Consider the following 25,865-nt stretch of genomic DNA (forward strand, 5'->3'; position numbering starts at 1 on the left):
GGCGCCCTTGCTTGGGTCGACTCTGCCACACTTTGCGTGGCACGCTTCGTTCCGGTGCAGCACGTCAGTCTTCGCCTCCATTTGACTACTCCCTTCGGGGCACGCCCAGTCCGACTTAGGAGAGTCTTGGAAGAGTAGCTTGAAAAACATTTACTTGTGTGTGTGTGTGTGTGTGTGTGAGTGTGTATGGGTGGGTGGACGTCAACGTTTGTATTTCTACAGAAAAGAGAAGCACAAAAAAAAAATCGAACAGAGAAAGGAAGCACAAAAGAAGCACAAGAACAGCCCACGGAGGAAAGCAAAGAAACGGAGAAAAAGATAATGAAGAGGGAAGAGGAGGAGAGAAGAGAAGAGAATATCTCTCTCTCTCCGTCTCTACCTGTCTGTCGGTCTGTGTGTGTGTGTGTGTGTGTGTTTCAAGTGTATAGTGTGTATAGTGTGTATAACTTTGTAATCTATGTTCATAGACCTTCACATGCGCGTATATGTATGTTCGCATACACACACACACACACACACTTTTGCCTGGTGGGGTGTGAGATGCTCTTGTCGTCTTGCTGCTTCCGGTCTTGGAGAAGAAAATCCTTTTTTTTATTGGTTTGCGAGGCATTATGTCAAACAGAATTAAAAACAAGACGGAGTCAGGGGAGGAGATGGAGGAGAAAAGACTACTAGAGAGGATCCGCATACACACACACACACACGCGCGCGAGACAGACACATGGCGATGTGTAGCAACGTCGGGCATACACACACACACACGTGTGACAGAGACGGGAGGCATGCTGAGCAGACGAACTCACGCGCCACGCGCATGGCTCTCGTGTGGCCACAAGAGGAAAGAAAGAAAGAGACGCACACGTACGCGCACGAAGAGCGGCAAGACGCCTCACCGCGGCCCTAAACAGGGCACCCGGTGCCTGTCAACACTCTCCCGAATCGTCCTATTGGTGCTACACGTTTCGAGTGAGCCAGGGCACACGCACACGCGCACACCCTGCACTCGCGGTACGCGGCGCCGCGGCTCTTCTTTCCGGCTCCGTCCATAGTCGATGTCGTCGTGGGTTGCACAGAAGCGAGAAAAAAAAAAGAAAAAACGGTGCGCAAAACAGAGAAAATACAGAGCCACCACACACACACACACACACGCTGAGGTGTCGCTGGAGCCGATCAAGAGCGCGCTCATTGCCAATGTGGCACACCGGGAAGCAAACGGAAAAAAAGTGACCAAGAGACTCTGCGCATAGCCCAAAAACAAAAATCACGAATTCATTTACTTGTATCCTTCCCGCACCAGCGCCCATCCAGCTCGTAGGTGATGGGGTTGGCGCCGGCGTAGCGGTACCACTCCTCTACTGTTCTCTGCTTGCCTATCCCGTAGCGACTGGCGTCGACCACCACGAAGGGGTTGGTGGTGTTGGCCGGCACCCTCACCCTGTCATCATTGAGGTTGTGCATCTGAAGGAAAAATCGAACTCGGTCACGGATGTGATTCTGCGCAGGATGCCACAGCGGTGAATCATCCCACACCTTCGGCGCGGATGTACGGCCGTAAATATGGAAGCAAAGGCCTCGCGGCGGGGAGTAGAGGTTGTAGCCGTGCGTCCACAAGCGCACCGAATACAACACCTCCTCCCCATCAAAAATATAGGGCAGATGTGGATCAAAAGGAACGTCCCGATAAATAGTGGCGTACGATATCAGGAAACCACCTGCCACCCACGGCTGCGGAAGGCGATAGTTGTGGGCGGGGTCGATCTGCCACGACTTGACGTCCACATACGGGTCGTTGTAGACGTTTCGATCGGCGAATTCGACCGGAGATCGAACCACAATGCCGTTGAGCCGCAGGTAACCGAACGCTTGAAGAAAATGCGCACGGCACAGATACGCTGTGGTTGTGCGGTAGGGCTGAAGGTCCACCTGGTCGCCCTCATACGATTCAGGATAGTGTGACAGCACCGCCTTCGGGTCATCCATGCGCCGCAGCATCGTTGCTCCAAAGGTGTCCCACATGGGGCGAAAGCGGTTGTGTGAGTCGAGGACCAGCGTCAGCCTCTCGCCACGGTACAACAACATCGCCATGTAGCGGCCATACGTCGGGCCCTTTGCTTGCTTTGAGTCGATCTCACGAACACGCACTTGATCCGCAAGAAAGCAAACTCGCGCATCAAAGAGACGCGCTTCGGGTCGTTGCATGTTGCCTGAAAAGTCACCACCTGTCCCGTACAGAGTGCGCGCCCGGGCCCGAGATTCACGCGCAGCGGCAACACTGCCATCTGCCGAAGGACCCTCCAGACCCTCGGACGGACACAGGTAAGGGGTATACATCTCGGGCAGGAGACACGGCGAGTCGCCCGCGTGGTTCTGCTGGGCAAGTCCAACGTAAATGCGGTGCGGGTTTCGGGCAGCACGAAATATCCCCATCAGCGTCGGCGCACACTCCGCGTCACGGTAGCTTGCCAGGCTCACAAATATGCTGTGTGTATTCACCACATCTCTGGAGTTCAGCGCTTGCGGCATCAGCTGCTGATCCTCTTGGCTGTAAAGGTGCTCCACCTCCTCCGCGCGCTCCACACCCAGGCGCGGCAGTGCCAGCAAAGAAAGAGGCGCATCGCGCTGTGTCAGGGGCAGCTTTGCATCCTCCAAAGTCTCCACACTGCTGCTGTTGATGTTGTTGTTGATCGGGACGCCAAAGCGAGCCTGGACGACAGCGGCGATGGCTGAGTACCAAAAGTCGGTGTCGGCAACAGAGCTACCGCCGTCGTAGCGACGGCGAGCGCTGTAGCGGTGCAGTGGGTAGTAATAGACGTGGTTGAAGATCGACGCGGCTTCGTACAAGTCTGCCTTCATAGCCATACGATTCACCGAAACTTGGACGGACCTCCACAACTCTGAGCTCACATTGGCAGACATGTTTTGTCGACTAAGATTGGCAGCGCTATCAAGAAGCACCGCTGCAATGGGGGTACCACCTTCGACGTCTCGAGCACCAACACGAAGCCGCCTGCGGTCGCGCATCATCGGTAGGACCTCGGACTGCATCCATGCGTGGCGGTACTGGAGCATCGCGAGGTCGTCGAAGGGCTGCTCCGACAGCCTTTCCGTCTGCTGAGCAGAGACGCTGATGAAGCCGCGCAGCTGCGCGCGCAGGCGAGCCGCCTCAGAGTGTCCCGAGAACGACTCCGTCAGTGCCGCGCTCCACTTTGCCGCAGTACCCCCAATGTCTGGCACCTGTCCCTCTTTTCCCGTCTGAGCTGCTGTCGCATTCGAAGCCTCAGCACGTGCCCGCTCAGCGGCCTTCTCCAGAGCCCTTTCTCGACCCTTCGCATGGAGCAAGAAGTTGCTGAGCTCGACCAGCCCATTCACTGGGTCGTGCTCGTGTATCGCCCGGACATGTGCACTCACCTCGTAGAGCAAGAAGGACAAGTGCCTCAGCTCCGGGAGTGTCTGGGCGAGGCTCACCAAGTCTACAATGCCGCCCCCGTTGTTGCCACGAGCCATACTCGCCTTCTGCAGTGCCGCCAAGAGCGAAGCATTGCGTCCCACACGTCGACGCAGCTCCGCTGCGCGGTGGGCGTCGTGCAGAAAAGACTTCAGGCCTTCACTGTCAAGCAGTCGACCCACGCCTGCGAAAGACGCGGGTGTACCGCAGGTGCCACCACTACATGTCTTCGTCTTGGGATCCGGCTGCAGCCCGCTCGCCTCATCCAATGGATATTGCCTATTGTGTACCCCCATCACCACCACCACCATCACCAGTGACGCAAAGGTGGCCAAAAGGAGTATCAGCAGCGCTCCAACTGCAGCGCACGCACATAGAAGCATCGTCGACGCGCTCGCAAAGTCTTCGTCCTTCACGAAGCCGAATGTGTGCAAAACACGATAAATGAGATGTGGGAAGAAAGCCAGGCGCTGCAGCACCCACGAATCGGCATGGCTCCGCAGGGCAGCTTCTCCTGCCTCGGTCTTGGATGTTTTATGCGCAAGAGACGTGGACACATAACCAAATCTCTCGCCCACTGCTGGTCGCTCCGCATTGGCTGAACCGAGATGGTGACGGCTGACGGGCGACCCTTGCGGGACACAAGCAACGCCTCTATAAACGTTGTCGCTGACCAGCACCGCCTCATCCGCAACCCTCGTCGGCTCACGCTCGCATTCGCGACTACAAAACTCGGCACCACGTGAAGTGGGCATCACTGAGTGGTCAACAATACCGGTGTCGATTCTCCCATGAGTGCCGAGGCTACCACCAAGCACCACCGGTGGTGGTGCCCGCCTCACGCGAGCACTCACATTACTGTTCATATGTGCACCAGCGCGCGCCTGTGTGTGTGTGTGTGTGTATGTGTGTGTGTATGTGTGTGAATAGATACGAGTGATCGTTGTCTCCCCTTATCGGGGAAAGAGGGAAGGGGGGACACACAGCTGAGTAGTGTCGGCTAGTGGTAGGGTAGGTGGTTGGTCGCCGTGTTCCTTGTGGGGGGTAGTACCGATAAGAGGCAGAGGAAGAGATGTGATCGCATTACTCGCATGTATGCGATCGCATGAGCAGGAGGAGGAGGGGGCAGGAGGAGGAGGAGGAGGAGGGGGGGCAGGAGGAGGCTGACTACTTTAAGCAGAGAGAACGAGGAGGAGGAGTGCAGCGAAGATCCTGGGCGGTGGCCCTCGCCAACCCCCGCACCATCACGAGTTGTTGTTCGTTCCCTGTATGGGTAATGAGGGGGGAGAGGGGGGAGGGGAGAGGGTGATGACGATGAGCAGCTCTCCGCGAGTTCAGCAATAACAACAACAAAGGTAAAAGGGGGATAAATATGCACAAGCAGACACAACAGAGACGGGATGCCCATAATGCACACGCACCATAATCAAGAGGCGGACGGTGAACCAAACCACTGGTGTATGTGTGTGTGTGCGTGTGTGTCTGTGTGTGTGTGTGTGTCTGTGAGGGGTGGCTGGGGTGAAGTTTGACGTCACAGCCGTATTCTGTTGCGCTCGAAAATGGGCGTGCACAACAAGGGAAAGATGGTGCACATGAGGCTGTTGTTGGACGTGGAATCTACCAAAAACCCCTCGCGTGCGTCACTGCGAACGCATGAGTATTTCCTTGAGAGCTGTCAGCTGCACCCCAGCGAACAGCTCCCACTCCTTCATAGTTCGACGTAGGGGATAAAACGACGAGGCATTCGACTGCAGCGTCGCTGCTTCCTTCTCTGCCACGGTGGAGCCAAAGGGCATGCCGCCTGCACTGCGGTGGGCCATCACCAAAGCCCAAAACTTGTGGTTCGTAAAATTTCGTGACTCGTAGAGCACTGACGGCACGCTGTAGTACGACGATGCGTCGGGTTTACACTGCACAACCTCTCCTCCTCCTCCGTCCACCCCAAGGGGCGCGGTCGCAGCCGAGTTGGTGGCGGTGGTGGTGGTGGTGATGCATTGCTGCTCGTCCTCATCCGTGTTGACGGCCACCGGCTCCGTTAGCCCAAAGAGGTTCCATCCTCGTGTCCAGAGCGCCTGTGTCATGTATATGTCCTCAAAGTCGCCGTCCAGGAACTGAAGGGAGGAGTCGAGTTCGACGGCCTCCGGCACACGTGCGTGCGATGCCGTTGCACTTCGATTCTCACGGCGGCGGCGAAGGTCTTCGAGTTGCTCTGAAAGACCGCGCACACGTGTGCGCAACTGGTGCTCCGGATCGAAGTCGAAGAAGGCCTCCGCAGGGCCGAAGAGGAGATCCGCCGATGCAGCAGCCTGTAGAATGTACGGTGTCGGCTCCACTGGGGCGGACAACGCGTCCCGTGGTAGCTGTGCTGTGTCGAATTGGGGCGCTCCGTCATGACCAGCCGCCCGTGAGACACGCGCAGCCGTCGGAACGCCCTTCAGCTGGCCCACGTTCGCCGCGGTCATAAACCAAGCCTTCTCTTGCGGCAGTGATCGCTGAGCAGACGTCTGCGGTTTGGGGTGCACATCACCCCCCGCTTCCAACGTGTCTTCGCCGGGACCCGCGAGCCCGGGCCCTTCCTCCATGGGTTCGAGATATCGCATATCTGCCAAGCAGGTGCTTGAGCGCGGCACCACCTCAGACTCTGCGAAGCCTCTCTTCCTCCTCCTACACTTTGCCGTCGTCTCACACTCAGCCGGTGCCTGCTGCGTACCCGAGACGGTCCTCAAGACTGTCGTTGCCTCGGTAGAGTCTACGAGGCGGTGCACGTACTGAAGCAAGACCCCCTTGTGCTTCGTCAGCCAACAGTACTCGAAGAAGCGCTTCACGAGAGCTTTGTTGGCAGGCGAGTAATACGGCGCCTCGGAACTCTCTGCACCACAGAGTTCCCGCCAATCAGCAGCAGCACCAGATTCGTGGGATGGCGCCGGGGTTGTGGTCGATGCTGCTTGCGCGGTGTCCACGATCGACGGCGGTGACATCGACGGCGGTGACATCGGCGGCCGCTTCTCGGTCAGGAACAGAAGCTCGTATACCTCAGACGTGGTGAGGCTGGCAGACAGGAAGGCCTGCGCCGTGCTGGCTGTGGCAGCACTCCTGCCACCGCGAACATGCACCACTCGCTGCTTAGACGAGGACGCAGTCGCGGCAGAGGCGTCGTCAGCCCTCTTTACGGGGTCTACCTGAACCATCTTCATGTCGATCCCCTGGAGAGTCGTCAGCGCTTCGCCTAGAACGTCACGTACTGCTTGGCTGGAGAAGAGCGAATGAAGAGAAGAAGATGCAGTTGTGGGCGATGGTGAAGTCGACGCAGCGGCGAGGCGGCGCCCCTCCTCCAGCGTCTCCAACATGGTGGGCCACAACCAGTTCGGGGTCACCAGCCACAGCACCAGCTCTGCCTCCATCCGTGCCGCGCTTAGCCACAACGACACGTTCGCTGGTAACGCTGCCAAAAGACGCTTGCCCATCTCGTCTAGAGGTGATACGGTGGCGCCGGCCCTCCTGTCGCCTTCGGACCAACCCTCGCCATTGCGTCGGCTCGGCGCAGTCGTCAAAGAAAAGTGAAGGAACGGCTCCGTGTCCCATGTCTTGACAACGGCAGTCGCGAGCGCCCGCCATGCCACGCCCGGTGTTGGGCGGCTGGTTAGCACAGCGCGCTCCCGCGCCGGAGTGCGCAAGTACAGCAGACGAAGCGTCAAGTCCCAGTTTGGGAGGACCAGAGCGCCGGTGCGCAGAAAAAAGAGATAAGACTCCCCGCGGTAGAGCTGCAACACAGCGTAGCGCCCCACGTATGGGAAAGCAAAGCGCTGCTCCAGTATCGTCGCGGCGTCGTCACGCTGTCGCAGAGCTGAGTCCGCTGTAGCTACATCCTCCAGCTTTGTCAGTGGCACCAACACGCGTCGGCGCCGCAGGTTATCCTTCCAGCGATATCTGTAGTCGGCGTCGTCCCAGCCGCTGGCAAAGTCTGGCGGCTCGCAGGTGATACGGCTGTAGCGCCCTTGACGCGACGGACTTGAGCTGTTTCGGTCTTCGGCGCGAAGCGGAAATAAAACGTCGTCGGGCTTATAAAAGTTGAGATTTTTGAGAGAGGCGTTGCCGCTCACGACGACGACGTCAATGGTCCCGACTGTCACCGCGTCACCGCGGTGGGCCTGGCGGAAGAGCGACTCGACTGTCATGGCGCAACGAGGAGCGGTGAAGCGCAGCTCCTTGAAACCGTCGTCGCCGTCAGCTGGTTCGCTCGCCTTCGACAACCTTTCCCTCGCACCGGTCCCATGAAACCGTGAAGAAGCCCACGCGGCAGACGATCGACGGGTGATAGTGTCCACCGTTTCTGCTGTGATATCGGTGAGGCTAAACGGGACGGCTACAAAAATTGTGCCTTCCTGGCCATAACCGCGGCGAGCCGCGTGCGACACGTCATAAAACGTATGCGAGTGCTGAGCATACGTTGCGTAACCGTCATCGTTCATTGCTCTCTCCGTCTCGGCAGCCATGCGGTAAAGGCCTCGGCTGCTCTGTGTGCTGTAGTAGGACGAGATGACACGCAGTGGCGTGAGCTTCACATCGGCCTACACGGGAGCGATAAACCGCTCCACATAGGTCTCCTGTTCCGCTGTGATATTCTCTGGGTCGTCCAAGACCCAGTTGGTCGATAGATGACCGCTGTCACCAGAGAGACCACGGAGCGGCTCCAGATCGGGCATCCGAAGGTCAGAGTCTCTGATCTCCGCCCCTCTTGCCGAGTTGTCGCCAGCGTAACCCTGGCCAGCGGCCGCAGCTGCGGCTGCTGCCTCGAACGATGGCAAGTCCGTGTGATCCACACGCACCCCACGCCATTCAGCGTAGAGGCGCAGTAGCTGGATCAACTCCTCCAAGCTCTCCGTGTAGGGGAGCTCCAAGGGATTGTCAAGTGATGCACGAGCGACGCCGTCCACGTCGTCACTGCCGGTGATGGGCACCCGCGATTTGGAGGACTGAGCTGATGAAATAAAACCACGCGGCACATGCCCCCCAGCATTCTCACTCGTGTCACCCGATTTGAACACCGCGAAAAACAGCGTGAGAGTACTGATGAAAAAAGCCAAAGCGATGAGAGCACGCCATGTGAGTCGACGCATCCGAGAGCGCCGACCCGGCATAAGTCTAACCCGCATCGTCCTGCCCTCTTCTGTTTTTTTTCTTATCCTCAGCTGTCCTGATTGGAGGGGGAAGAAGAAATAATTGAACAAGGCACTCAGTAATGAGCTGCGAAGCGCACGCTGTGTGTGTATGTGTGTGTGTGCCCTGAACAGAGACGGAGAGACGTACACGTATGGCAGTTGTGTATTGGTCAAAAAAAAACGATGATGGAGGGGGGGAGGAGGAGGAGGAGGAGGAGGAGGAGGAGGAGGAGGAGGAGGAGTAGAGGGGGGGAGGGGGTAGCAAAAAAAAAAAGAGAAATACGAGCCCCTGTGCGGTTCGACACTCACCCACACACCCATACACTACGCTGTTGTACCCTGCCACGCGCACAGGAGGGAGAGGAAAGACGCAGGAAAGCAAATCACAGGCAGCAGCAACGGCCAGCAATACACATATAAATAAATATAAACAGCATCAGCACACACACACACACACACATGCACACGCGCGCGCCAGAACATCCAAGAACTCTACTAAAATTTTTTTCAAAAAGAAAAACTCTCACACCAACACGCGAGCACAGTAAAGAGAAGGGGAGGTCAACAGTCGTCCATGTCGCTTTAGAAGCGCATACTTTTCTTCGCCTCGCTTTGCTCACCACCTCGCACACGCACACATCCCCACCACCACCACCAGCAGCAGCAGCAGCAGCAACACCTCAGAAGGGCAACAGGGAGCCACAACACAAGAAGAGCGGGTCGTGCGTTCCCACTTGGTGGAAGAGAAGCATCAACAACATGTGCCACCGCTACTGTTCGCTGCACTGTTGTTTGTGCCACCCACCCCATCAGTTGTAACGGTGCCGCCATTCTGGCCCGACTGTGTCGCTGTCGGCGCAATCAGAAACGGTGATCGGGACACGCCACCATGGCGGTGAGCGCTTCCATTGGACGTCACTGCTGCACCACCGCTCATCATACCCTTTGCGCCCAAGGTTGGAGCAGAGGACAACACTGCACCATGTGCATCCGCGCCGCCACCTGCGGGGGCTGGCGGCGGCGGCGGCGGCGGGGGGGCCGGCAACACAGCAGCGACCTGCCTAAACATACGCTTGATATTCGTCCCGTACTTTGCGCTCACCTCAAAAAAGAGCGCGTTGCACTCGGATGCCTTTTTGAGTGCCTCTTCGGTGCTCACCTCGCGCCGCTCTGACGCCTGATCGACCTTGTTGCCAACGAGCATCACGACGACGTCATCGTCACTCTCAGAGCGTACCTGATCAATCCACTTGAAGGCGTTGAAGAACGTGGAACGTGAGGTGATATCGTACACTACCACCGTTGCCGCACTGTTGCGGATGTAGCTGGGGATCAAAGAGTGGAAGCGCTCCTGCCCTGCGGTGTCCCACAAGTGCAGCCGGACGTCACGATCGTCCTCTAGGTGAATCGTCTTGGAAAAAAAGTCTATGCCAATGGTTGGCTGGTACTGCCCTTCGAAGGTGTCGTACATAAAACGCGTGATGATGCTCGTCTTCCCAACAGACTGGTCCCCAAGAAGCACCAGCTTGTACTTCAACGTCGATGAGGTAGAAGTAGACACACTCGTCGGTCTGCCGGACGCACCGCTACCGACAGCACTCATCGTGGATGGCACCCACACCCCTGCACTTGCTTTTTTTTTTTGGTCTGTGAGATCTCTTGGACCTCCGGGGTGTGTGGTTGGGGGGGAGGGAGGGGAGGGGGGGTGAAGAGGGAGAGAGACCAGTAGCAGAGAGAGAGAAAGCGAGAGAGGGAGGGAGGGAAGAGGAGGAGGTGTGCTTTCCTCTACGCTGACCAGCTTCGCTGTTTGACCTCTCATCGCTGCGGTGGTGTCGACGTCGTCTTGCCAACGATGCCGTGGTGTGTTCCTTCGCTCTCCCCCTCTTCATATGCGTGTACATATTATAGACACCGCAAGAGCAAAAATTTTTTTTTATGTGGGAGAGAGCGAGCGAAACCTACGAGGAGTTACTTGACTGCATCGCCGATATAACAGTTGCCGTATGAGAACGGAGAGGGAGAGGGAGGGAGGCGGGGGGGGATGAGAAGAGAAACACCACCAAAAGACACTACATACAAGCAGGCATCACACACACACACACACACACACACACCTATATATATATATAGATATAGACACGGCTCCTCTCCTCTCCTCTCCTCCTCCTCCTCCTCCTTCCACATCCCATCGTCTCCCGTGTAGTTTATTTTTTTTTCACGACACCTGGCGCTTACTCATATCTTCGCGTTGCCACCGCTCCACGTTATGACGAAAATCGAGAACGAACTCGTCAAACTCATGACGCCGCGCGTCTTTTTTCATCATCACACTCTCGTACAAGTGCGTCTTGCAGGCGAACACCTCGAGCACGAGTCCCAGTGAAAAACCGACAAGAAAAACACCAAACAGGCGAACTGGGAAAGGCAGCTGCGTGCGGTACGCACGAAACAGGCGACTTGTGGTCGTTCCATCGCGCAGAAACGGATCCCGCGTCCTTTGAGCCTTGACGTACACGCGCTTCTCTACAGTAGGGCAAGAGGACGAAGCAGCTGCCGGTGTGACAACGCCGCCGCCGTCACCACCACCGCTGGGGGCGGCGGCAGTGAAAAGCGGCCGTAAAGAGAAGTGGTGGACGCGCAGAAGCGCTGTGCTACCATCGCCTATCCCCTTCATTAATACTCTCTCTCTGGCACACACACACGGGACACTCGATATAGGCAGCTCGAGCCCACGGATCCGGTTTAAGGAATGAGAAAAAGCGAGACAAAAGAATTCATATGCACGCTACACTCATACACACACACCTATATACATATATGTATACATATATATATATATGCCGTGGCGGGGGGTGGTGGCTGTGGTTAATCCAAAGCAACCCTTCAGATTTGCTTGATGCGTCAAAGGAGTTGCAATGCACCTATGGAGGGGGGGGACAACAGATCGCGCACTAGCATGATCGAGTGTGTGTCGGTGTGTGGATGTACGTCCAGGTAGTGGTGGGGACGCGAGGAGGGGTCAGAAGGTTGGCAACCATCACAGCGACAGCATGCATCAACGACAATGGGGTAGAGCACCACCACTCATTATGTTGTGAGTGGCAAAAATAAGAAGGCGAGGTCGAGGGGGGGGGGGAAGGGAGCAGCAACAGCAGGAAGAAAGGAGATTGCACATAAACAGAGAGTAGAGGAGAAGGGGAGAAGGGGAGAAGGTGAGAGCATCCAAAACCTCCACTAGTGCAGACAAAGAAGGGGAGGGGAGATTAAGTCCCACGGCCATACATATACATATATATATATATACATGTAGAAGACGTCATGGCACGAGTAGCTGTGCCACACATACACACGCATACACACACCGCCCCGCGTGAACTCGAGGGAAAAAAAAGGGGGGGACACATGTCGTCTCTCCCACGGAGTCTTTGACATGGCAGATCGCCCCCTCCCCCCTCTAAAGACCAGGTCTGCGTATCGACCACAGTGCACTAACCTTGGGTCGAGCAATGTGTGACGATCGAAGCGAGATGACTGGAAATAAAGAAGCAACTACGGTGAATGCATGTGCACGTGTGTGTGTGTGTGTGTGTGTGTGTGTGAGGCAAAGGTATATATGCAAAATGTACACTCGCATGTTTTATTACAGCAATGGCCGGTCGATCAGTCCAGTTGGAAAGGGGAGGGGAGGGGGGGGGGAAGAGAGACTATAAATAAATAAATAAATCTCTGCGGGGGGGGAGTATACACCCTCCCTCCCCTCCCTCCCTCCCCCTCCCCCTCCTGCATGTATGCCGCACACAGGCAGCGGGCGGACCGATTCGCGTCCGCCTACCCCTTTTTTTTTTACCTCTCCCTCCTCCTACTCCTGCTCCCTCAAGAACCACACACACACACACATAAACGACACCATTTTTTTTTGATTCTTTGGAGTGGGAGAGGGGGAGTGAGGGGGTGGGCGCTTCAACGACTTGATAATACATCTCTCCCTCCCCCCTCTCACCTCTCCTCCACGTCACCTGTTTCAAAACACGCACAAACGCATGCACATCGACATCTCTTACTCGTAGACTTTCCTTCAACACATCCTCCGGATTCGTCTTTAGGAAGAGGAGGGGGGAGGGAAGGGGGGAGAGATGTATTATCAAGTCGTTGAAGCGCCCACCCCCTCACTCCCCCTCTCTCGTCCCTCTCCACCACCGGTAGACCCATGCTTCAGAACGATAGAGAGAGAGAGAGACGATTTTTATATGTTGTTGCTTTGTTTTTCATGTTTTTATGTGCGCGCCTCAGTGGCGATTAGCCTTCTTCGCCTTGCGGCCCCTCCCAGCGTTGGCTTCATGATGGTTGACCTTAGAGGTGGTGGTGGTGGTGGTGGTGGTGGACTGCGTTTGATGCCCATGCGAATCTGAACCACCACTGCCCCCCGCCTGCCCGAGGGCCTTGGTCCCAGTAGCAGGACCAGCAGCAGCAACAGCGCCGTGACTGCCTTCCCCATGCGCTTCGGCAGCCGAAACTGGGGATGCTGCGGCTGCACCGGCAGCCGCGGTGGGTGGGGGAGGCTTGACTACAGATGCACTGGTGCACGCTGTCACGAACTCGTTCACAATACTCTCCACCAATTTTATTTGTCCCTGATGCTCCACCCGCGTCGTCAGGGTGATCCTGCCATCCGTGGCCTTCATTATAAAAACCTTGCGGCTCTGGTGTGGGCGCAGTCGCAGCATCAGCCGGGTTCGCTTCACGCCGCCTGGCTGCTGATGCATGCTACGAGTAGCCTGGGCAAAGTCCTTCAACTCGAGACGCATCTTGTGAGCAGTCGGGAGGAGGGGAGAGGGGAGGAAGAGGGAAGAGGCGGCGATGGTGTGCAAAAAAATAACAGAAGTGTGAGACCTTTAAAAGATTGTCACAGCAGCGTCGAAGAATCCCACGAGAAGAGAGAGCTCGATCGTCTATGCGTGTGCGTGATTATGAACAGTGGTAAGACCCATGCAACTGCAAAACAGAACAGTGGAGTTGGGCAAACAGTAAAGAGAAGCGCGCGTTGAACAGCGATGCGAACGTGCAGGGCTCGGCAGCAACAGCGAAAAAAAAGGGGGTATGATGGAGGGAAAAAAAAAGACAGTGGCGACCCCAAAAAGATCGTCATCACGCGTGTGTGTGTGTGTGTGTGGGGGTGGGTGGGTGGGTGCGTGGAGGAGGAGGAGAGGAGGAAAGAGGGGGTTAAACAGTGGGAGTAAGAAGCTGCATCGACAGAGGCACACAGATTTTTGGAAAAAAAAAAAAAGTGGTGGTGCGAGTGGCAAGTAGACATGTGCACTACATTGCCGATGAACCTCCGGGAGACAGCTAAAAGAGGGGTAGATGAACCGCTGCACTGTGGGGGAGGGGAGACACCCATAGAGACATGTGGACAGGGGGGGGGGTGTCGGTGATCGTGCGCCGTCACACGCGAGCACTCCTGCAGCTTAGAGGGTGCGAAGATGTCGGAGCAAAAAGAAAGGAATGGGGGTAGAGAAATTGCCCACAAAAGAAGGGAGAGTGAGACGCGCTGAGGGGGGGGAGGAAGGGGGAGGGGGGGAGTCTCGCCGGCGCCAGGGCCACTGGCTGGGGGGCCACCAGATCCCGCTCCATCACGCCTTGTAGACTGGGACGCATGCAGGGGGATACAACAGAAAACGTACCACTAACGACACAAAATGTACAACACCACCACTTGCAACAAACACAAACGAAGCGCACAACACAACAAATAACGAGGGCTCACAGCCAAGAAGGAGAAGTACTACAAAGTCCCGGAGGACCTCTCCACCGCTGGGGGAGGGAGAGGGGGGGGGAGGGCCGAACATGCGAACCGCCTTTGATGTATCATCTCGAGCGGCTCCCCCACCCACAACGCACAGCTGCACACACACAGACATCCCACCCCTCGATGAGCGCGCAGGTGTTATGGCAAACAGACACGGTTCACGATGGGGGAAACACCAGCGTGGACTGCCTGCGCCACCGCCTGCGCCACCACATCACCACCGAACACGGTCGCATACACCCCGCTTGCGGTCGGAGACGGCGACAGTGATGATGGTTTGGCTCCTGCAGAGGACACCTGCGCGGGTGGCTGCGGCTTCTGTGCTGTCAGGACACTTACCGGTACGTACTTGAGATACTCTCGCACGTACTTGTGACGCAGGATGCGGCGCAACGTCGGCCGCGCCGCCTCGTCCACTGTTAAAAGCGAGCTCACCAGACTTTTAAGTTGGTGCGAGTAGCGTGCTGTAAACTTGTTGTGGAGCTCGTGAAGAGGTGTGCATCGGCCGCGACACACAAGCGAGCGCAGCTCCACCGCTGAGGAAGCGACAAAAGGCAGCTGGCGCGCGATGAGCTGATAGAACACCACCCCCAGAGACCACACATCGGCGGCGGCACCGTAGGCCCGCTCCTCGAACAGCTCCGGTGCCATATAGAACGGTGACCCGCACGCCTCCTTCGCCTTATCCCCGACGCGACTAAGTTGGGTGGCGATGCCAAAGTCGCCAAGGCGAACAGTCACGCCGTCCTCGAGTAAAAATATGTTGTGTGGCTTCACGTCGCGGTGCAGAATGCCGTACTCCGTGTGCAGCGACTGCAACGCAACGGCGGTTTGAATTAAGAGCGACGCGACGTGCGGCTCTGTAAGCGGGTCAAGTCCGTCTGTCATGGCTTCCGTGGAGGTAAGCGAAACGGTCGGTGTTGGAGACGACGGTGACTTACCACCCGACGCGGTGCTCTGTGGGCGACGGCCGTCTATCACCGCCGCGAGGTCACCGCCAGCGCAGTACTCCATCAGGATGAACGACACTGGGTAGTTTGGGGGACGCGTGTCGAAGAAAGCATCAACATACTGGACAAGGTTCGGGTGCCCCAGCACGGTGCGGAGCACCTTTAGTTCATTCTGCACGGCTGGGACCTCCTCCGCTGGGTTCACCATTGTCTGCATGTTGATGTCCTTCACCACCACCGCGTGTGATGGGGAAACGCTGCTGGTGACGTCATCCTTCGTGGAGTAAAGGGTGGCGCAGCCATAGTTGCCCTTGCCGAGAATACGAACGCGATGCAACGCGTCCCACGTGCAGCCGCTGTCCGCAGTGAAGTGCAAGACAGCGGCGGAAGGCTGGTCAGCATACAGCACTGTCGATGATGCAGCCCGCTCTCGGCCATCGCTGCCGAGTATGTGACCCTGCCCAGTTGAAGACGGTGGCTGTTTCTGGAGAGTCTCGTCCCACCTCGGTGAACCCGCCAGTGACGCACTGTCACCCGGGCCGGGCGATACATCTGTTGATGGATACACGGCTAAAAACGCTGGTGCCCCATCCTTTGAGCAGTGAAACGAGCTCCCTGACGCCGCTGTTGCACTTGAGGGGCCAGTCCCGCTGATGCCAGCGTCCTCCCGCAAAAAAACGGGCACGTCCTCGTCTGTGCTGATCCGCGACGCCTTGAAGCCACCCGATTGTGTGCATGGCATATCCTCACCGGGTAACATCCATTCAAAGCACTTCTCCATTTTGATGACACGGGATAGGGTACGCGTGACCGGGGGGGAGGGAGGGGAGGGGGAGGGGGGGTACAATGTGTACAGTGTGAGTGTGTGTGTGTGTGTGTGTGTGTGTGTGTGTGTGAGGGAGCTCAAACGGAGAAACATATATATTTATATATGGGAACAAGAAACTCCTCGCTCAGGCGCACGCGAAGTCCCGAAGAGGGAAAAGCGAGGGAAGAAAAAAGAAAAAATTACTGGGAAAGAGAGGGAGAGAGGGGAAGAAGGGAGGTGGAGACGACGAGTAAAGAGGGACGGGCGATGTTGGTGAAGGATGTCAGTGATGCTGTGAGAACATGTACGCGGCTGTTTCTGCTGCTGCTGCTGCTGCTCAGGGTTAGTGTCCGTGACGGAGTACTCTTTTTTTTTTGGAAGGGGGGTCCGTGGAGATTTATCGCTGCAGATGCCGGTGATCGGGTTCTCCAATGACGATGGCGTCAGTTGAGACCGGCGCCAAGCGCAGTGAAGACTTTTTTTGTGTGTGTGTGCGTGTGTGAATGTGTGTGTGCTCCGATTACTCCATTGTACATTTTTATCGAAACTGTGTGGGTGAGTGGGTGGGTGGGTGGGTGTGGCCTACATGGCTCGACCAGGTCTTCTCACCCCTCTGAGCCTTCTCCTCCATCTCCCTTCTCTCAAGACATATATATATATATACACATGCTGAGCGTGAGGGGGAACCTGCGCTACTCCACCACCCCCTCCCCCCTTCGTGTGGTGGCACCGGCCCCCTAATAAGAGCAGCTGTGAGGCGGAGAGACCGTGCAACCAATGGACTGGGGGGGGGGGGAGGGGGGGATAGAGAGAGGTGCTACGTTCGTACCCAACGCATACAAGAGAAAAAAATTAAAACATGGCGAACAAACACACGCACTGAGGTGCACACACGGAGTCACACACACAAACACGCGGAGGAAGAGAGAGTGGATGGCGGGGACAAGTCTCACGACGCTTGAATACATCAATTAAAAAAAGAGGGGAGAAGGAGCTCAAAGGAGGAACCGGGGAAGAGCAGCACACACACACACACACACACGACTCGAAAGGAGGAAACATGTTAGACGGAGGATGAGGCCAAGAAAAAAAAAAGAAGGACAGGGGAGGAGGGAGAATTGGGTGCTGCTGCTACTGTACAACGCTGGAATAGGTGATGATGCATCAACAAACAAACGAAACAATAAAAAAGGAGGTGAGAGAGGCGGAGAGAGATGCTACGCTTGACTCCAAAGAAAACCTGAGGAAGGTAAAACAAAAAGATGGTGGTGGTGGTGGTGGCGGTGGGTTGCTGCCGGAGAAAGCGCGAGATAGGGGGAAAAAAGAGAGAAGTGCGTACATGGGACACACCCCACACCCTCGCTCTCACGCAAAAAGCTCTATATGCTGGTAGAGGCTGCGCCGGCACTGCTGGGCCAAAATATCAAAGACGATGCACGGCTCCGTTGTCGTGTACCCCTTGTAGGTTCGCAGGGCCTCGTCAAAGGCTGCTAGCGAGCATTCCCGATTCGCCGCCAGTATCGCCCGCACGAGCGCGTTCTCCTTCCCACGCTGAAAAGAGCGGTCCTCCTCTTGGAGTGCAAGGAAATACTTTTCACTGTCGTAGAGGCTGTCGAAGTAAACAGTGTCGACCTCAGGAATCACAAAGGCTGTCGTCGTCGTCGTCGTCTCTGTCTTGGCAGCCGCTGGATCACTGGAACTGTCTGCCGCACCGTCGTCCTTCTTCTCCACGGACGCCCCTCGCGCCAGCATGCATAGTGTACAGTAGAGCAGGTATTTGGATCTGGGCAGATCACCCGGCACATTGGCGGCACAGGCGGTCAGCACCTCACGCACCTCCTCGAACCGGCCGAGCCGTGAAAGGAGCACCGCCAGACGCCAGCGGCAGGCATCCGATAGCGTGCGCTGTACCGTCGTGCTCACCCGATACGCTGGTGGGGCATGTGCTGGGAAAGCGACAGCGGAGCTGCTCCCCCCACTCGGAGGGGAGGCAAAGGAGCCGGCAGTGGTGGAAGGTATTGTCGCTGCGGACTTGGGGGACATAAGCTGATGCTCCGATTCCACCGACCGGGCATCGAGGCCATTCGGTGAAGTTGGGTTGTCCAGATCCCCGGTGACCTCGAAGGGGCGAGGACGGAGAGGAAAAGGCGGGGTGCTGGTGGTCTCGCCGCAGAGCGTAGCGGTGTGCCGACGTTCCTGCTGACGTTGCCACTCCCGCGCTGTCGTGACGGCGCAGGATTGTGTTTCGGCGTACATGTCTAACGCCGCACGGTACTGTGCGACGGCCTCCTCCTTTTCGTCCAATATGTTCTCCAGAATCTCTGCAGCATCACGATAACACCGGGCTGCCTGGTAGCGCAGATCCTGCTTCACATAACACGGCGCAAGCCGGAGGAGTGAGTCCACGGCGATGCGCGGGTGCGACCGCTTCAGCTGGTCGACCGCCATCGCGAGCGTCGTCATCGCCTCGTCGTGACTGTGGAAGGCGCGGTTAATGAAGGTGGCGTGCAGCAAGCAGCGTGCCGCGGTACCCGCCTCACCAACGGCGGCGAAGAGAGCGCCAGCTGCGAAAAAGAGATCGCGCGTACCCAACCAATCCTCCCGCAAGGCGAGGCCGTCGCTCAGTAGGCGCGCCTCGGCATTGGTGTAAGCGAGGCGGGCCTGGAGCAGGAGCTCCTGCATCTCGGCGCCGGCTGGCGAAGCAACGTCGTTCACACGCACCGGGACAACCGCATTGGTGGTGCACAAGGCGATAGCCCCATCACAAATATTGGCAATATTTTCAGAGGTGTTCAACGCACTCACCTCCTGCGTGTCGTTGCCCTGTTGGTGAACCCTATCGTTAGAGACAGAGGAGGACCCGAACGGGAGCGAGAGCCGGTGCTGCTGGTCATCCGCCTTCACTGTGGCGTTTGCTGAAGCAACGAGGGCGTTGCCCTGCAGCGCCGCGGTGTCACCGTGCTCAGGTGATGATGCGCTTGGCGCTGCGCTCTTCCCATACCGAGCGGCAACGACGATCGACTCGCACACGCCATTGGTGTTGAGGAACGTGTCACCTGGGGCCTCCTTGACCTTACCGCAGTTTAACGGTTGCTGCTGTGTGGCATTGGTGGTGAGTGGCATACTTGTCGCGCCACCAGGATTCTGCACGTCACCCCTACCGCAGACAGCGGTGCCCCACCCCTGCTGGCGACCAATGACCAGCACGTCTTCCACAGACTGCTGCTGCTGCTGATGCCGTGAGGGTGATGGCGGCTGACCCAATTGCCTCGTGGATGATGTTTCGGAAGAGAAGGTCATCTGCCTGAGTGTGTGTGTGTGTGTGTCGAATAAGGGGGAAGGGAGGGGGGAGTGAGGCAAGTCGTAGAGCTCTTCTTCGTATATTGTGAAGATGAGATAGAGAGGTGAAGGCGGTGGTGCGTTCAGGAGGAGAAACCAGAGTGTACAAAAAAAAATAAATAGCGCTGTTTTTTTTTTTTTTTGGGGGGGGGGGGGTAGATATTCTTCCTCGTTCCTCCCTATTGTTCGAGTGTGTGTATACGTGTGTGTGTGTGTGATGTGTGTGTGTGTGAGTGTGTTGTGAATGCTTGAACGTTGGGTAGGGGGAGAGGGGGAGAGGGGGTCCACTTTCACGTGGCCAGTATTGGAAGCGAGAAAGGTCGTGGCACAACAAAAGAAAAAAAAATGGGAGGTCGAGGGATAGGGTGTGAGGGGGGCGGAGGAAGACGGATAAAAGCGGAGAGAAGAAAGGAATGCATGCGGCAGTCGCACATTGAGCGCTGTCTTTTCTTTTTCGTTACACCCCCCCCCCTCGCCTTCCCTCCCAACCCCCCTTGTCTCGTGCATTCACTTCACCGCAAAACGAATATAAGGGGAAATATCGATGGGGACAGGGAAAACGGTGTGTGTGTGTGTGTGTGTGGGAGGGGGACCCACTCGTCTCACACACACACACACACACACACACACACAATCACGTCAAGCGTTCCGGTTACCCATCGACGTGATTATGTGTATGTGTGTGTGTGTGTGTGTGTGTGTGCTTTCCGCTTTCTCGAGGCGTTCATGTCGTTTGTGAATGACAGTGTTTGTTAAATACTTTTTGTCTCGATCCCCCCCCCTCCCCCTCCGCCCGCCTCCTCGAAAGAAGAGAGGACGACTGCTCGTGTGGCTCTGATGCGGAGAGAAAAAGAAAGGGGGGGGGGGCGGAGGAGTGGCACACGTCCTCTCCATCTCCACAGACTTAAGCGAAAAGGTTATGTCCAGCATAGCGCACACACGCTAACCGACACATATAACTCCCGAAGAGGGGGGAGATGAGGGGGGGGAGATGGAGGGGGGGTGGTGGTGGAGGAGGAGGAGGGGGGGGGGGAGGCTCCCTCACCCTCTTACCCTCAATTTGATATCCCGTATACTCTCTACCCCTTCTCCCCCCTCTCTTATATCTCATTCAGGTATGATTTCACAGCGGGTTATGCTGATCCCCACACCCCTCCCCCCCCCTCCACCTCCTCCTGTCGTGTCGTGGTCCTCAGTCCTCCACGTTGCATTGCCGAAAGAACTCGTAGAGTACCGTGGACGCCCTCTCTGCCAGCGTCATCATATCTGCATACACCTCCACCGACACCCCCGGCGCACGCATCTCGAGGCCACCGCTCCCAACACTGCGCACAAGCTGCGCCAACAAGCCTCCTCCGCAGCTTGGGTTCGAGAACACAAACACACCGGTGCTGACACAGCGATAATCGTCTTGTGCCTGCTTCGCGGCGCTGCGACCGAGTAGCGACATGGACGCAGCCGAGGACGTCGCGGTGGAGCCAGCGACGTCCGTGGCCGTATGCTCGACCGCAGACGTGGAAGTGGGGTGATCCATCACTCCAAGGAGTTCCTCGGCGCAGGTTGGGTCAAGCAAGTACTCGTAGATATTGTCAGCTGATGAAGAGCCGCCGACACTGGAGGGGCGACCACTTTTGGCTGGGCCGGTGCTCGAGTCTGCTGCGTCCACCTCGCCGCCACGCGTCACAGCCGCCACGCATACGGCGGCCATCGTGGTGCGACACGGCAGACCGGCATCCAGTAGAGCGCACATAACGGCATTCAGGGCAACAGCAGGCAGACTGCCGTCGTCTTGAATCACAACCACATCCACCACGAGCACGCATCGTGGAAAGCGCTCGCGAATAAAAACAGCGTTAAGGGTGGACTCCAGCAACGACCCCAGCGCCAGCGCGTCTGTTCGAGTGAGCAGCTCCAACTTTCTTTCTTCGTAGAGCATCTTCTCTGCTCCCCCTGCGGCCGGTGCGAGCCCATGAGCGTGCTGGATGCGTACTTGCACAGCGCATGTGTCGTACTCATCATTCTTGGATATGGTCGGGCCATGAATCGACACCATTACCGCGGTCTGTCCTTGCGCGTACCAACTACTGCCATCGAACGCTGTCATGTCAGAAAGCCTCATCTCCTTTCCGCGAAGCTCAAGCGCGGTGCGCCCATCGCGACGCACGTAGACGACACTCATCGGTGACGACGACGAAGCGGGGGAAGCGGCCACAGACGTCAAAGGAGGAGGCAAGGTGGACATCCTTTTTTATTGGGATCAAAATATATGCTCTTTTTTTTTACGTCGACACGCTGGGCGCTGCTCTGTACCGAACTCGTAAAAAATTGTTTTTCTCCTACGGCGATTGTGTGTGTGTGTGTGTGTGTGTGTGTGTGTAGCGCAAGGGGGGGAGGGGAAGGGGGGGTAAGGGAAAGACAGCCAGAGAGTGAAGAGTGTTCAAAGATAATCCAACGCATTATAAGAGCAAGTCCACCACCACACATAAACACACACACACACACACACACTCACCCTACCTCCCCCTCCTCCTCCTCCTCTGAACGCTGCAGACACTCATTACACATACAGACGCAAGCGCACACACACACACGAGGCAACACAGACTCACGAATCGACATCGCTGGCCATGAAACCACCATGGACGAGTGACATGTAAACTGGGAAATAAAGTAGTAGATCAGTTGGCGCTACTGTGATAATCGACTCTGGAAGAGGGAGGGGGGGCGACAGGCAGTGGCGGCATCATCATCTTTACTCTTTGTTTTTTTTTTCGGGGGGGGGGGAGGTTATCATTCTGAGTCGAAGGAGGCGACACGGCAGCACATCGGACGCGAGAGATGTGAAGGTTGGTCTCTCTGCGCCTACGAAACCGATGTAAAAAGAAAAAAAAAACACGGGGAAAGGGAGAGAAAGATCACCGGCACCTCACGTTTCAAAGAGAACACGTCGCCCCATGTTGCGCATTCGCAGCGACGACTCCAGGGCACGGCGCAGGTCTTCGTGTTCTATCCTGGTCAGCTCCATCGCCCGCAGCACACGCGTCACGTCATCCTCACTGAGCGTGTCACTGAGCTGACCAGCGCGGGAGGCGAGGGTGACGTAGAAGAGATGCCACGACTCCTGAGATGGCGACTGCGGATCCTTCGATGTCCTCTCGTTCGACGACGAGGACGACGATTCTGTTGCACCACTCGGCCCGCTGCTGCTGTGCTCATCGGTGCGTTGATAGCCCGGCTGCTGTTGCGAGGGCGTTGGCGGAGAGTAATCCAATGTTGCGGCTGCCTCCGGTGCATCCTTATGCCACGCTTTGTCGCATGCCCTGGAGTTGTGAGCAGCTGCGGCGGCAGCACTAACAGAAGCGGTGGATGCACTCTGCACTGCTACCATAGGATCGTGCAGCGGGTCGCAGCGGCTGCTCCCCGCTCCTGACTCGGTATGCGTGTTTGAATCCCTCGCCCGAGTAGAGGTACTACCGCTCTGAGAGCCACCTGCCCGTTCCCAGCGCTGCAGTGATGCATACGCGAGCAGCACGCAGCTGATTTCATGCCCGCTGAGCAGCTCTACTTGTTCTCTACACAGTGGCGCCGCGTGCGCCATGAAGGCCGCTGTGTCGGGCGAAAAGACCTCGAAGAAGAGGATGGCGGTGCAGAGGACTGCAACGTCGCGCACAGCATCACGGTTGCTGCAGCGGGAAAGATGCCCGATAGCAGCCGACACCGACTCTGCTGCCCGCGCTGACGGCCCCCTCGCCTCCTCCGGCGTTGGCGCACAAGACGCACTCGAGAGCAAATACTTGAGAAACACCTCGACAAAGCGCTGGCCAAGGTGATATGGTATGCGCAGCGCCACACGATTTACACACAAGGCACCAGAAAGCTGCGGCCGATACCGACGGTCTAGCACACGCAGCGGCGGCGACGCCTCACCCTCCTCCGGGGCGCATGCACCTCCAGACCCCAACGCAGATGTCGAGTTCGTGTGCCTTGGGCGGCCACTGTTGTTGGTGCCCTGCGGTGGTGTCTCGAAGTACATAAAGGGCGTTACAAGTCTCTGGTGCCGTTGATGTCGCTGCTGTGTGGCGTTAGCCGCACCTGTCGCTGGCGCCACTTGCACATCCCTTGTCGCATACATGCACGCTTGGATTACATCCATGGCCTCCCCTGTCGACAGCGGTGGTGTCCGCACAGGACATGTGGGGTCAAGAGCCGCGTACTGATCCACCCACCAGCGCACACACCACTCCTCTAGCGGCATGCGCGTGGTTTCTGGATTCGTGGCGATGCAGTTTCTCTGGAACCGCTCCAGTGCAATATTACGGGAGCCAAAAGAAGTGGATGCGCCTGCGCGTTGACCAAGCGTACCATCGTGTCGAGAAGTGGGGTGATGGCGGTGGTCGTCGTCGTCGCCGACGGAGGGATCGTACAGCGGAACACCGGGGGCCTCCTCGCTCGGGATGCAAAGGGCTGCATAAAAGCACTGGAAGCATTCCTTATTTGAAAAGGGGTGAAGAAAAGAAGACGACGACGACGATGCAGACCGCGATGCTGTGCCACCGGGGTCCTCGCCCCCCAACTGATCAGAAGAGGAATGGGGGTGGGGTGGGGCGCTCACCGACAAGGCCGATCGGGCAAGCTCTCCCCCAAGCACGCGCAGTGCCTCACGAACACCGTATTGGCAGTTGGAAGATTGCACATACACGTCGACAGCGGTGCGGGGCAATGAGGCGCATCGACCAATGCTAAAAAAGAGTTGCTGGATGTGCAGCAGGCGCCAAAGTAAACGCAGAAGCAGTAGCTGCGGAAGAGTATCCGCCGGTGATTCACTGCGAGGAGGAGCCGCGTCCTCTGAAGGTCTCGAGCGAGATGGTGGGGCAGCCACAGCGGACAGGGAGTCGCCACGCGCCTGCTCTCGCAGACGGTAGTCGCGGACAGCATCGAAGTGACGTGGGGTGAGCGCATGCAGTGTACGCTGTATCTGCCCGGCGTACTCGAAAAAGCGTGACTCGACGGCATCCACGTCTTCTTCCGAGAACGTACTGTCGAGCTCTTTGGTACTGCGGTGTCCCTTCATTCGCCGCAGCGCCTTTTCCTTGGACAGGTGATCCCCAGCGTCGTCGTTTCCGCCGTTGTTAGTGTTGTACGCCGAGACGTGATGCCGTTCCCCCTTCTGCTGCTGCTGCTGCTGCTGCTGCCACCGCCGCCGCCGCCGCCATCGAGCCCAGCGAGCGAGGCTCCACTCCACCTGCTTCAAGATTCGATACGCCTGCACACACGCCTGTTCGTACTCGAGACGATATCGATGTGCCATGTAAAAAGAGGTTTGGCGCCGCGCAAGTTCGAGGGCATCATGACGACGCGGTGGGAAGTGGGGTGGTTGCTGGCCATTGCGTTCCCGCCGACAGTCTCGTTGCGCACACCACCTGCCCTTCGGACTCTCCTCTGAGCGGTTAACCTCCTCACGATCGCCATCAGACCGAGGCCCGCGGCTCCGCAAACCGCTCTTCTGGCCAGTCCCCCCTGTCGATGCCTTCGGAGGGGACAACGACCATTCGCTCAGGACCGGCAGATTACAGACACCGCGTTTGCTGGCCTCCCCCTGGAGCAGCCCGTGCCGCTGCTGCTGCTGCTGCTGCTGCTGCTGCGCCTCAAGATCACTCACAGAAACAGCACCGGTTGGTAATCGCGAAGACAGCGGCAACGACGGCCATGGCAGCCCATTTGTGGGAGTGATCAATGTGCTACACGACATGCCTTCGTTTGTGGGGCTCTTCGCCTCCTCCTCCTCCTCCTTCCTCTCCGTTGTAACATCATCTCGAGCGGTGCTACCGAGAGCGTAGGCGCTTGAACGGAGCCAAGAAAGCGGGTGAGGAGCAGCATAAAACCCAGAGCCTCCAGAGTCGTTGGCCGGCTGCGACACGGAGCGAGTGTCGCCGGAGACAAACGGCTGATTGCGGGAGCGGAGGAAGGTGGTGAAAGCGTTACGGGCGTGCAGAGATGGCGACACGGCCTTCGCAGCTACGCCGGCAGTGGTTCGTGAGGCGCTACCCAACGGCGACGCTGAACGGCAGTGCTCCCCGTCTTGACGGTGCTCTTCTCGCCGCTGCCGGTGTGCATCATAACTGGAGTTGCGTGCTGCATACCCACGACGGAGAAGGCGGAGCGCTGCTACCCCTGTGGCACAGTCGCTCCAACTAAAGGAAGTGAGAGAGGAGCCACTCCCGAGCGGCGTCAGAGCCCTAACGTAAGCTCTGAGTATCATACAGCTGGGACATCAAACTTGGACAAAGAAGATGCCGCCATGCAAGACGAAGAGGGGAGAGAGGGGGGACACGGTAGATTCCAAAGAGAGACATGAGAC

General features: G+C 57.4%; 10 protein-coding genes across 10 annotated transcripts; all 10 read right to left on the reverse strand.

Annotated features, from left to right (window-relative positions):
* Positions 1-1,269: 1,269 nt before the first annotated feature.
* On the reverse strand, positions 1,270-4,311 carry JKF63_07567 (uncharacterized protein; the record flags this gene model as incomplete). The annotated part of the gene is made up of 1 exon (XM_067903503.1): positions 1,270-4,311. The coding sequence occupies one exon, from the start codon at positions 4,309-4,311 to the stop codon at positions 1,270-1,272; it is 3,042 nt and encodes a 1,013-aa protein (XP_067759935.1).
* Positions 4,312-5,085: 774 nt separating this feature from the next.
* JKF63_07568 (uncharacterized protein) lies at positions 5,086-7,938 on the reverse strand (the record flags this gene model as incomplete). The annotated part of the gene is made up of 1 exon (XM_067903504.1): positions 5,086-7,938. One exon carries the CDS (start codon positions 7,936-7,938, stop codon positions 5,086-5,088), a length of 2,853 nt encoding a protein of 950 aa, XP_067759936.1.
* A 75-nt stretch (positions 7,939-8,013) lies between these two features.
* On the reverse strand, positions 8,014-8,598 carry JKF63_07569 (uncharacterized protein; the record flags this gene model as incomplete). Its single annotated transcript, XM_067903505.1, has 1 exon — positions 8,014-8,598. The coding sequence occupies one exon, from the start codon at positions 8,596-8,598 to the stop codon at positions 8,014-8,016; it is 585 nt and encodes a 194-aa protein (XP_067759937.1).
* Positions 8,599-9,355: 757 nt separating this feature from the next.
* On the reverse strand, positions 9,356-10,207 carry JKF63_07570 (uncharacterized protein; the record flags this gene model as incomplete). Its single annotated transcript, XM_067903506.1, has 1 exon — positions 9,356-10,207. One exon carries the CDS (start codon positions 10,205-10,207, stop codon positions 9,356-9,358), a length of 852 nt encoding a protein of 283 aa, XP_067759938.1.
* Positions 10,208-10,819: 612 nt separating this feature from the next.
* JKF63_07571 (uncharacterized protein) lies at positions 10,820-11,278 on the reverse strand (the record flags this gene model as incomplete). Its single annotated transcript, XM_067903507.1, has 1 exon — positions 10,820-11,278. The coding sequence occupies one exon, from the start codon at positions 11,276-11,278 to the stop codon at positions 10,820-10,822; it is 459 nt and encodes a 152-aa protein (XP_067759939.1).
* A 1,612-nt stretch (positions 11,279-12,890) lies between these two features.
* JKF63_07572 (uncharacterized protein) lies at positions 12,891-13,409 on the reverse strand (the record flags this gene model as incomplete). Its single annotated transcript, XM_067903508.1, has 1 exon — positions 12,891-13,409. The coding sequence occupies one exon, from the start codon at positions 13,407-13,409 to the stop codon at positions 12,891-12,893; it is 519 nt and encodes a 172-aa protein (XP_067759940.1).
* A 1,139-nt stretch (positions 13,410-14,548) lies between these two features.
* JKF63_07573 (uncharacterized protein) lies at positions 14,549-16,141 on the reverse strand (the record flags this gene model as incomplete). The annotated part of the gene is made up of 1 exon (XM_067903509.1): positions 14,549-16,141. One exon carries the CDS (start codon positions 16,139-16,141, stop codon positions 14,549-14,551), a length of 1,593 nt encoding a protein of 530 aa, XP_067759941.1.
* Positions 16,142-17,533: 1,392 nt separating this feature from the next.
* Positions 17,534-19,468, reverse strand: JKF63_07574 (uncharacterized protein; the record flags this gene model as incomplete). Its single annotated transcript, XM_067903510.1, has 1 exon — positions 17,534-19,468. One exon carries the CDS (start codon positions 19,466-19,468, stop codon positions 17,534-17,536), a length of 1,935 nt encoding a protein of 644 aa, XP_067759942.1.
* A 1,231-nt stretch (positions 19,469-20,699) lies between these two features.
* Positions 20,700-21,749, reverse strand: JKF63_07575 (uncharacterized protein; the record flags this gene model as incomplete). The annotated part of the gene is made up of 1 exon (XM_067903511.1): positions 20,700-21,749. The coding sequence occupies one exon, from the start codon at positions 21,747-21,749 to the stop codon at positions 20,700-20,702; it is 1,050 nt and encodes a 349-aa protein (XP_067759943.1).
* Positions 21,750-22,433: 684 nt separating this feature from the next.
* On the reverse strand, positions 22,434-25,766 carry JKF63_07576 (uncharacterized protein; the record flags this gene model as incomplete). The annotated part of the gene is made up of 3 exons (XM_067903512.1): positions 22,434-24,633; positions 24,673-25,136; positions 25,167-25,766. 3 exons carry the CDS (start codon positions 25,764-25,766, stop codon positions 22,434-22,436), a joined length of 3,264 nt encoding a protein of 1,087 aa, XP_067759944.1.
* Between the last annotated feature and the right edge of the window lie 99 nt (positions 25,767-25,865).

This window comes from Porcisia hertigi, chromosome 2, assembly GCF_017918235.1.
Source record: "Porcisia hertigi strain C119 chromosome 2, whole genome shotgun sequence".
NCBI classification, from domain to species: domain Eukaryota; phylum Euglenozoa; class Kinetoplastea; order Trypanosomatida; family Trypanosomatidae; genus Porcisia; species Porcisia hertigi.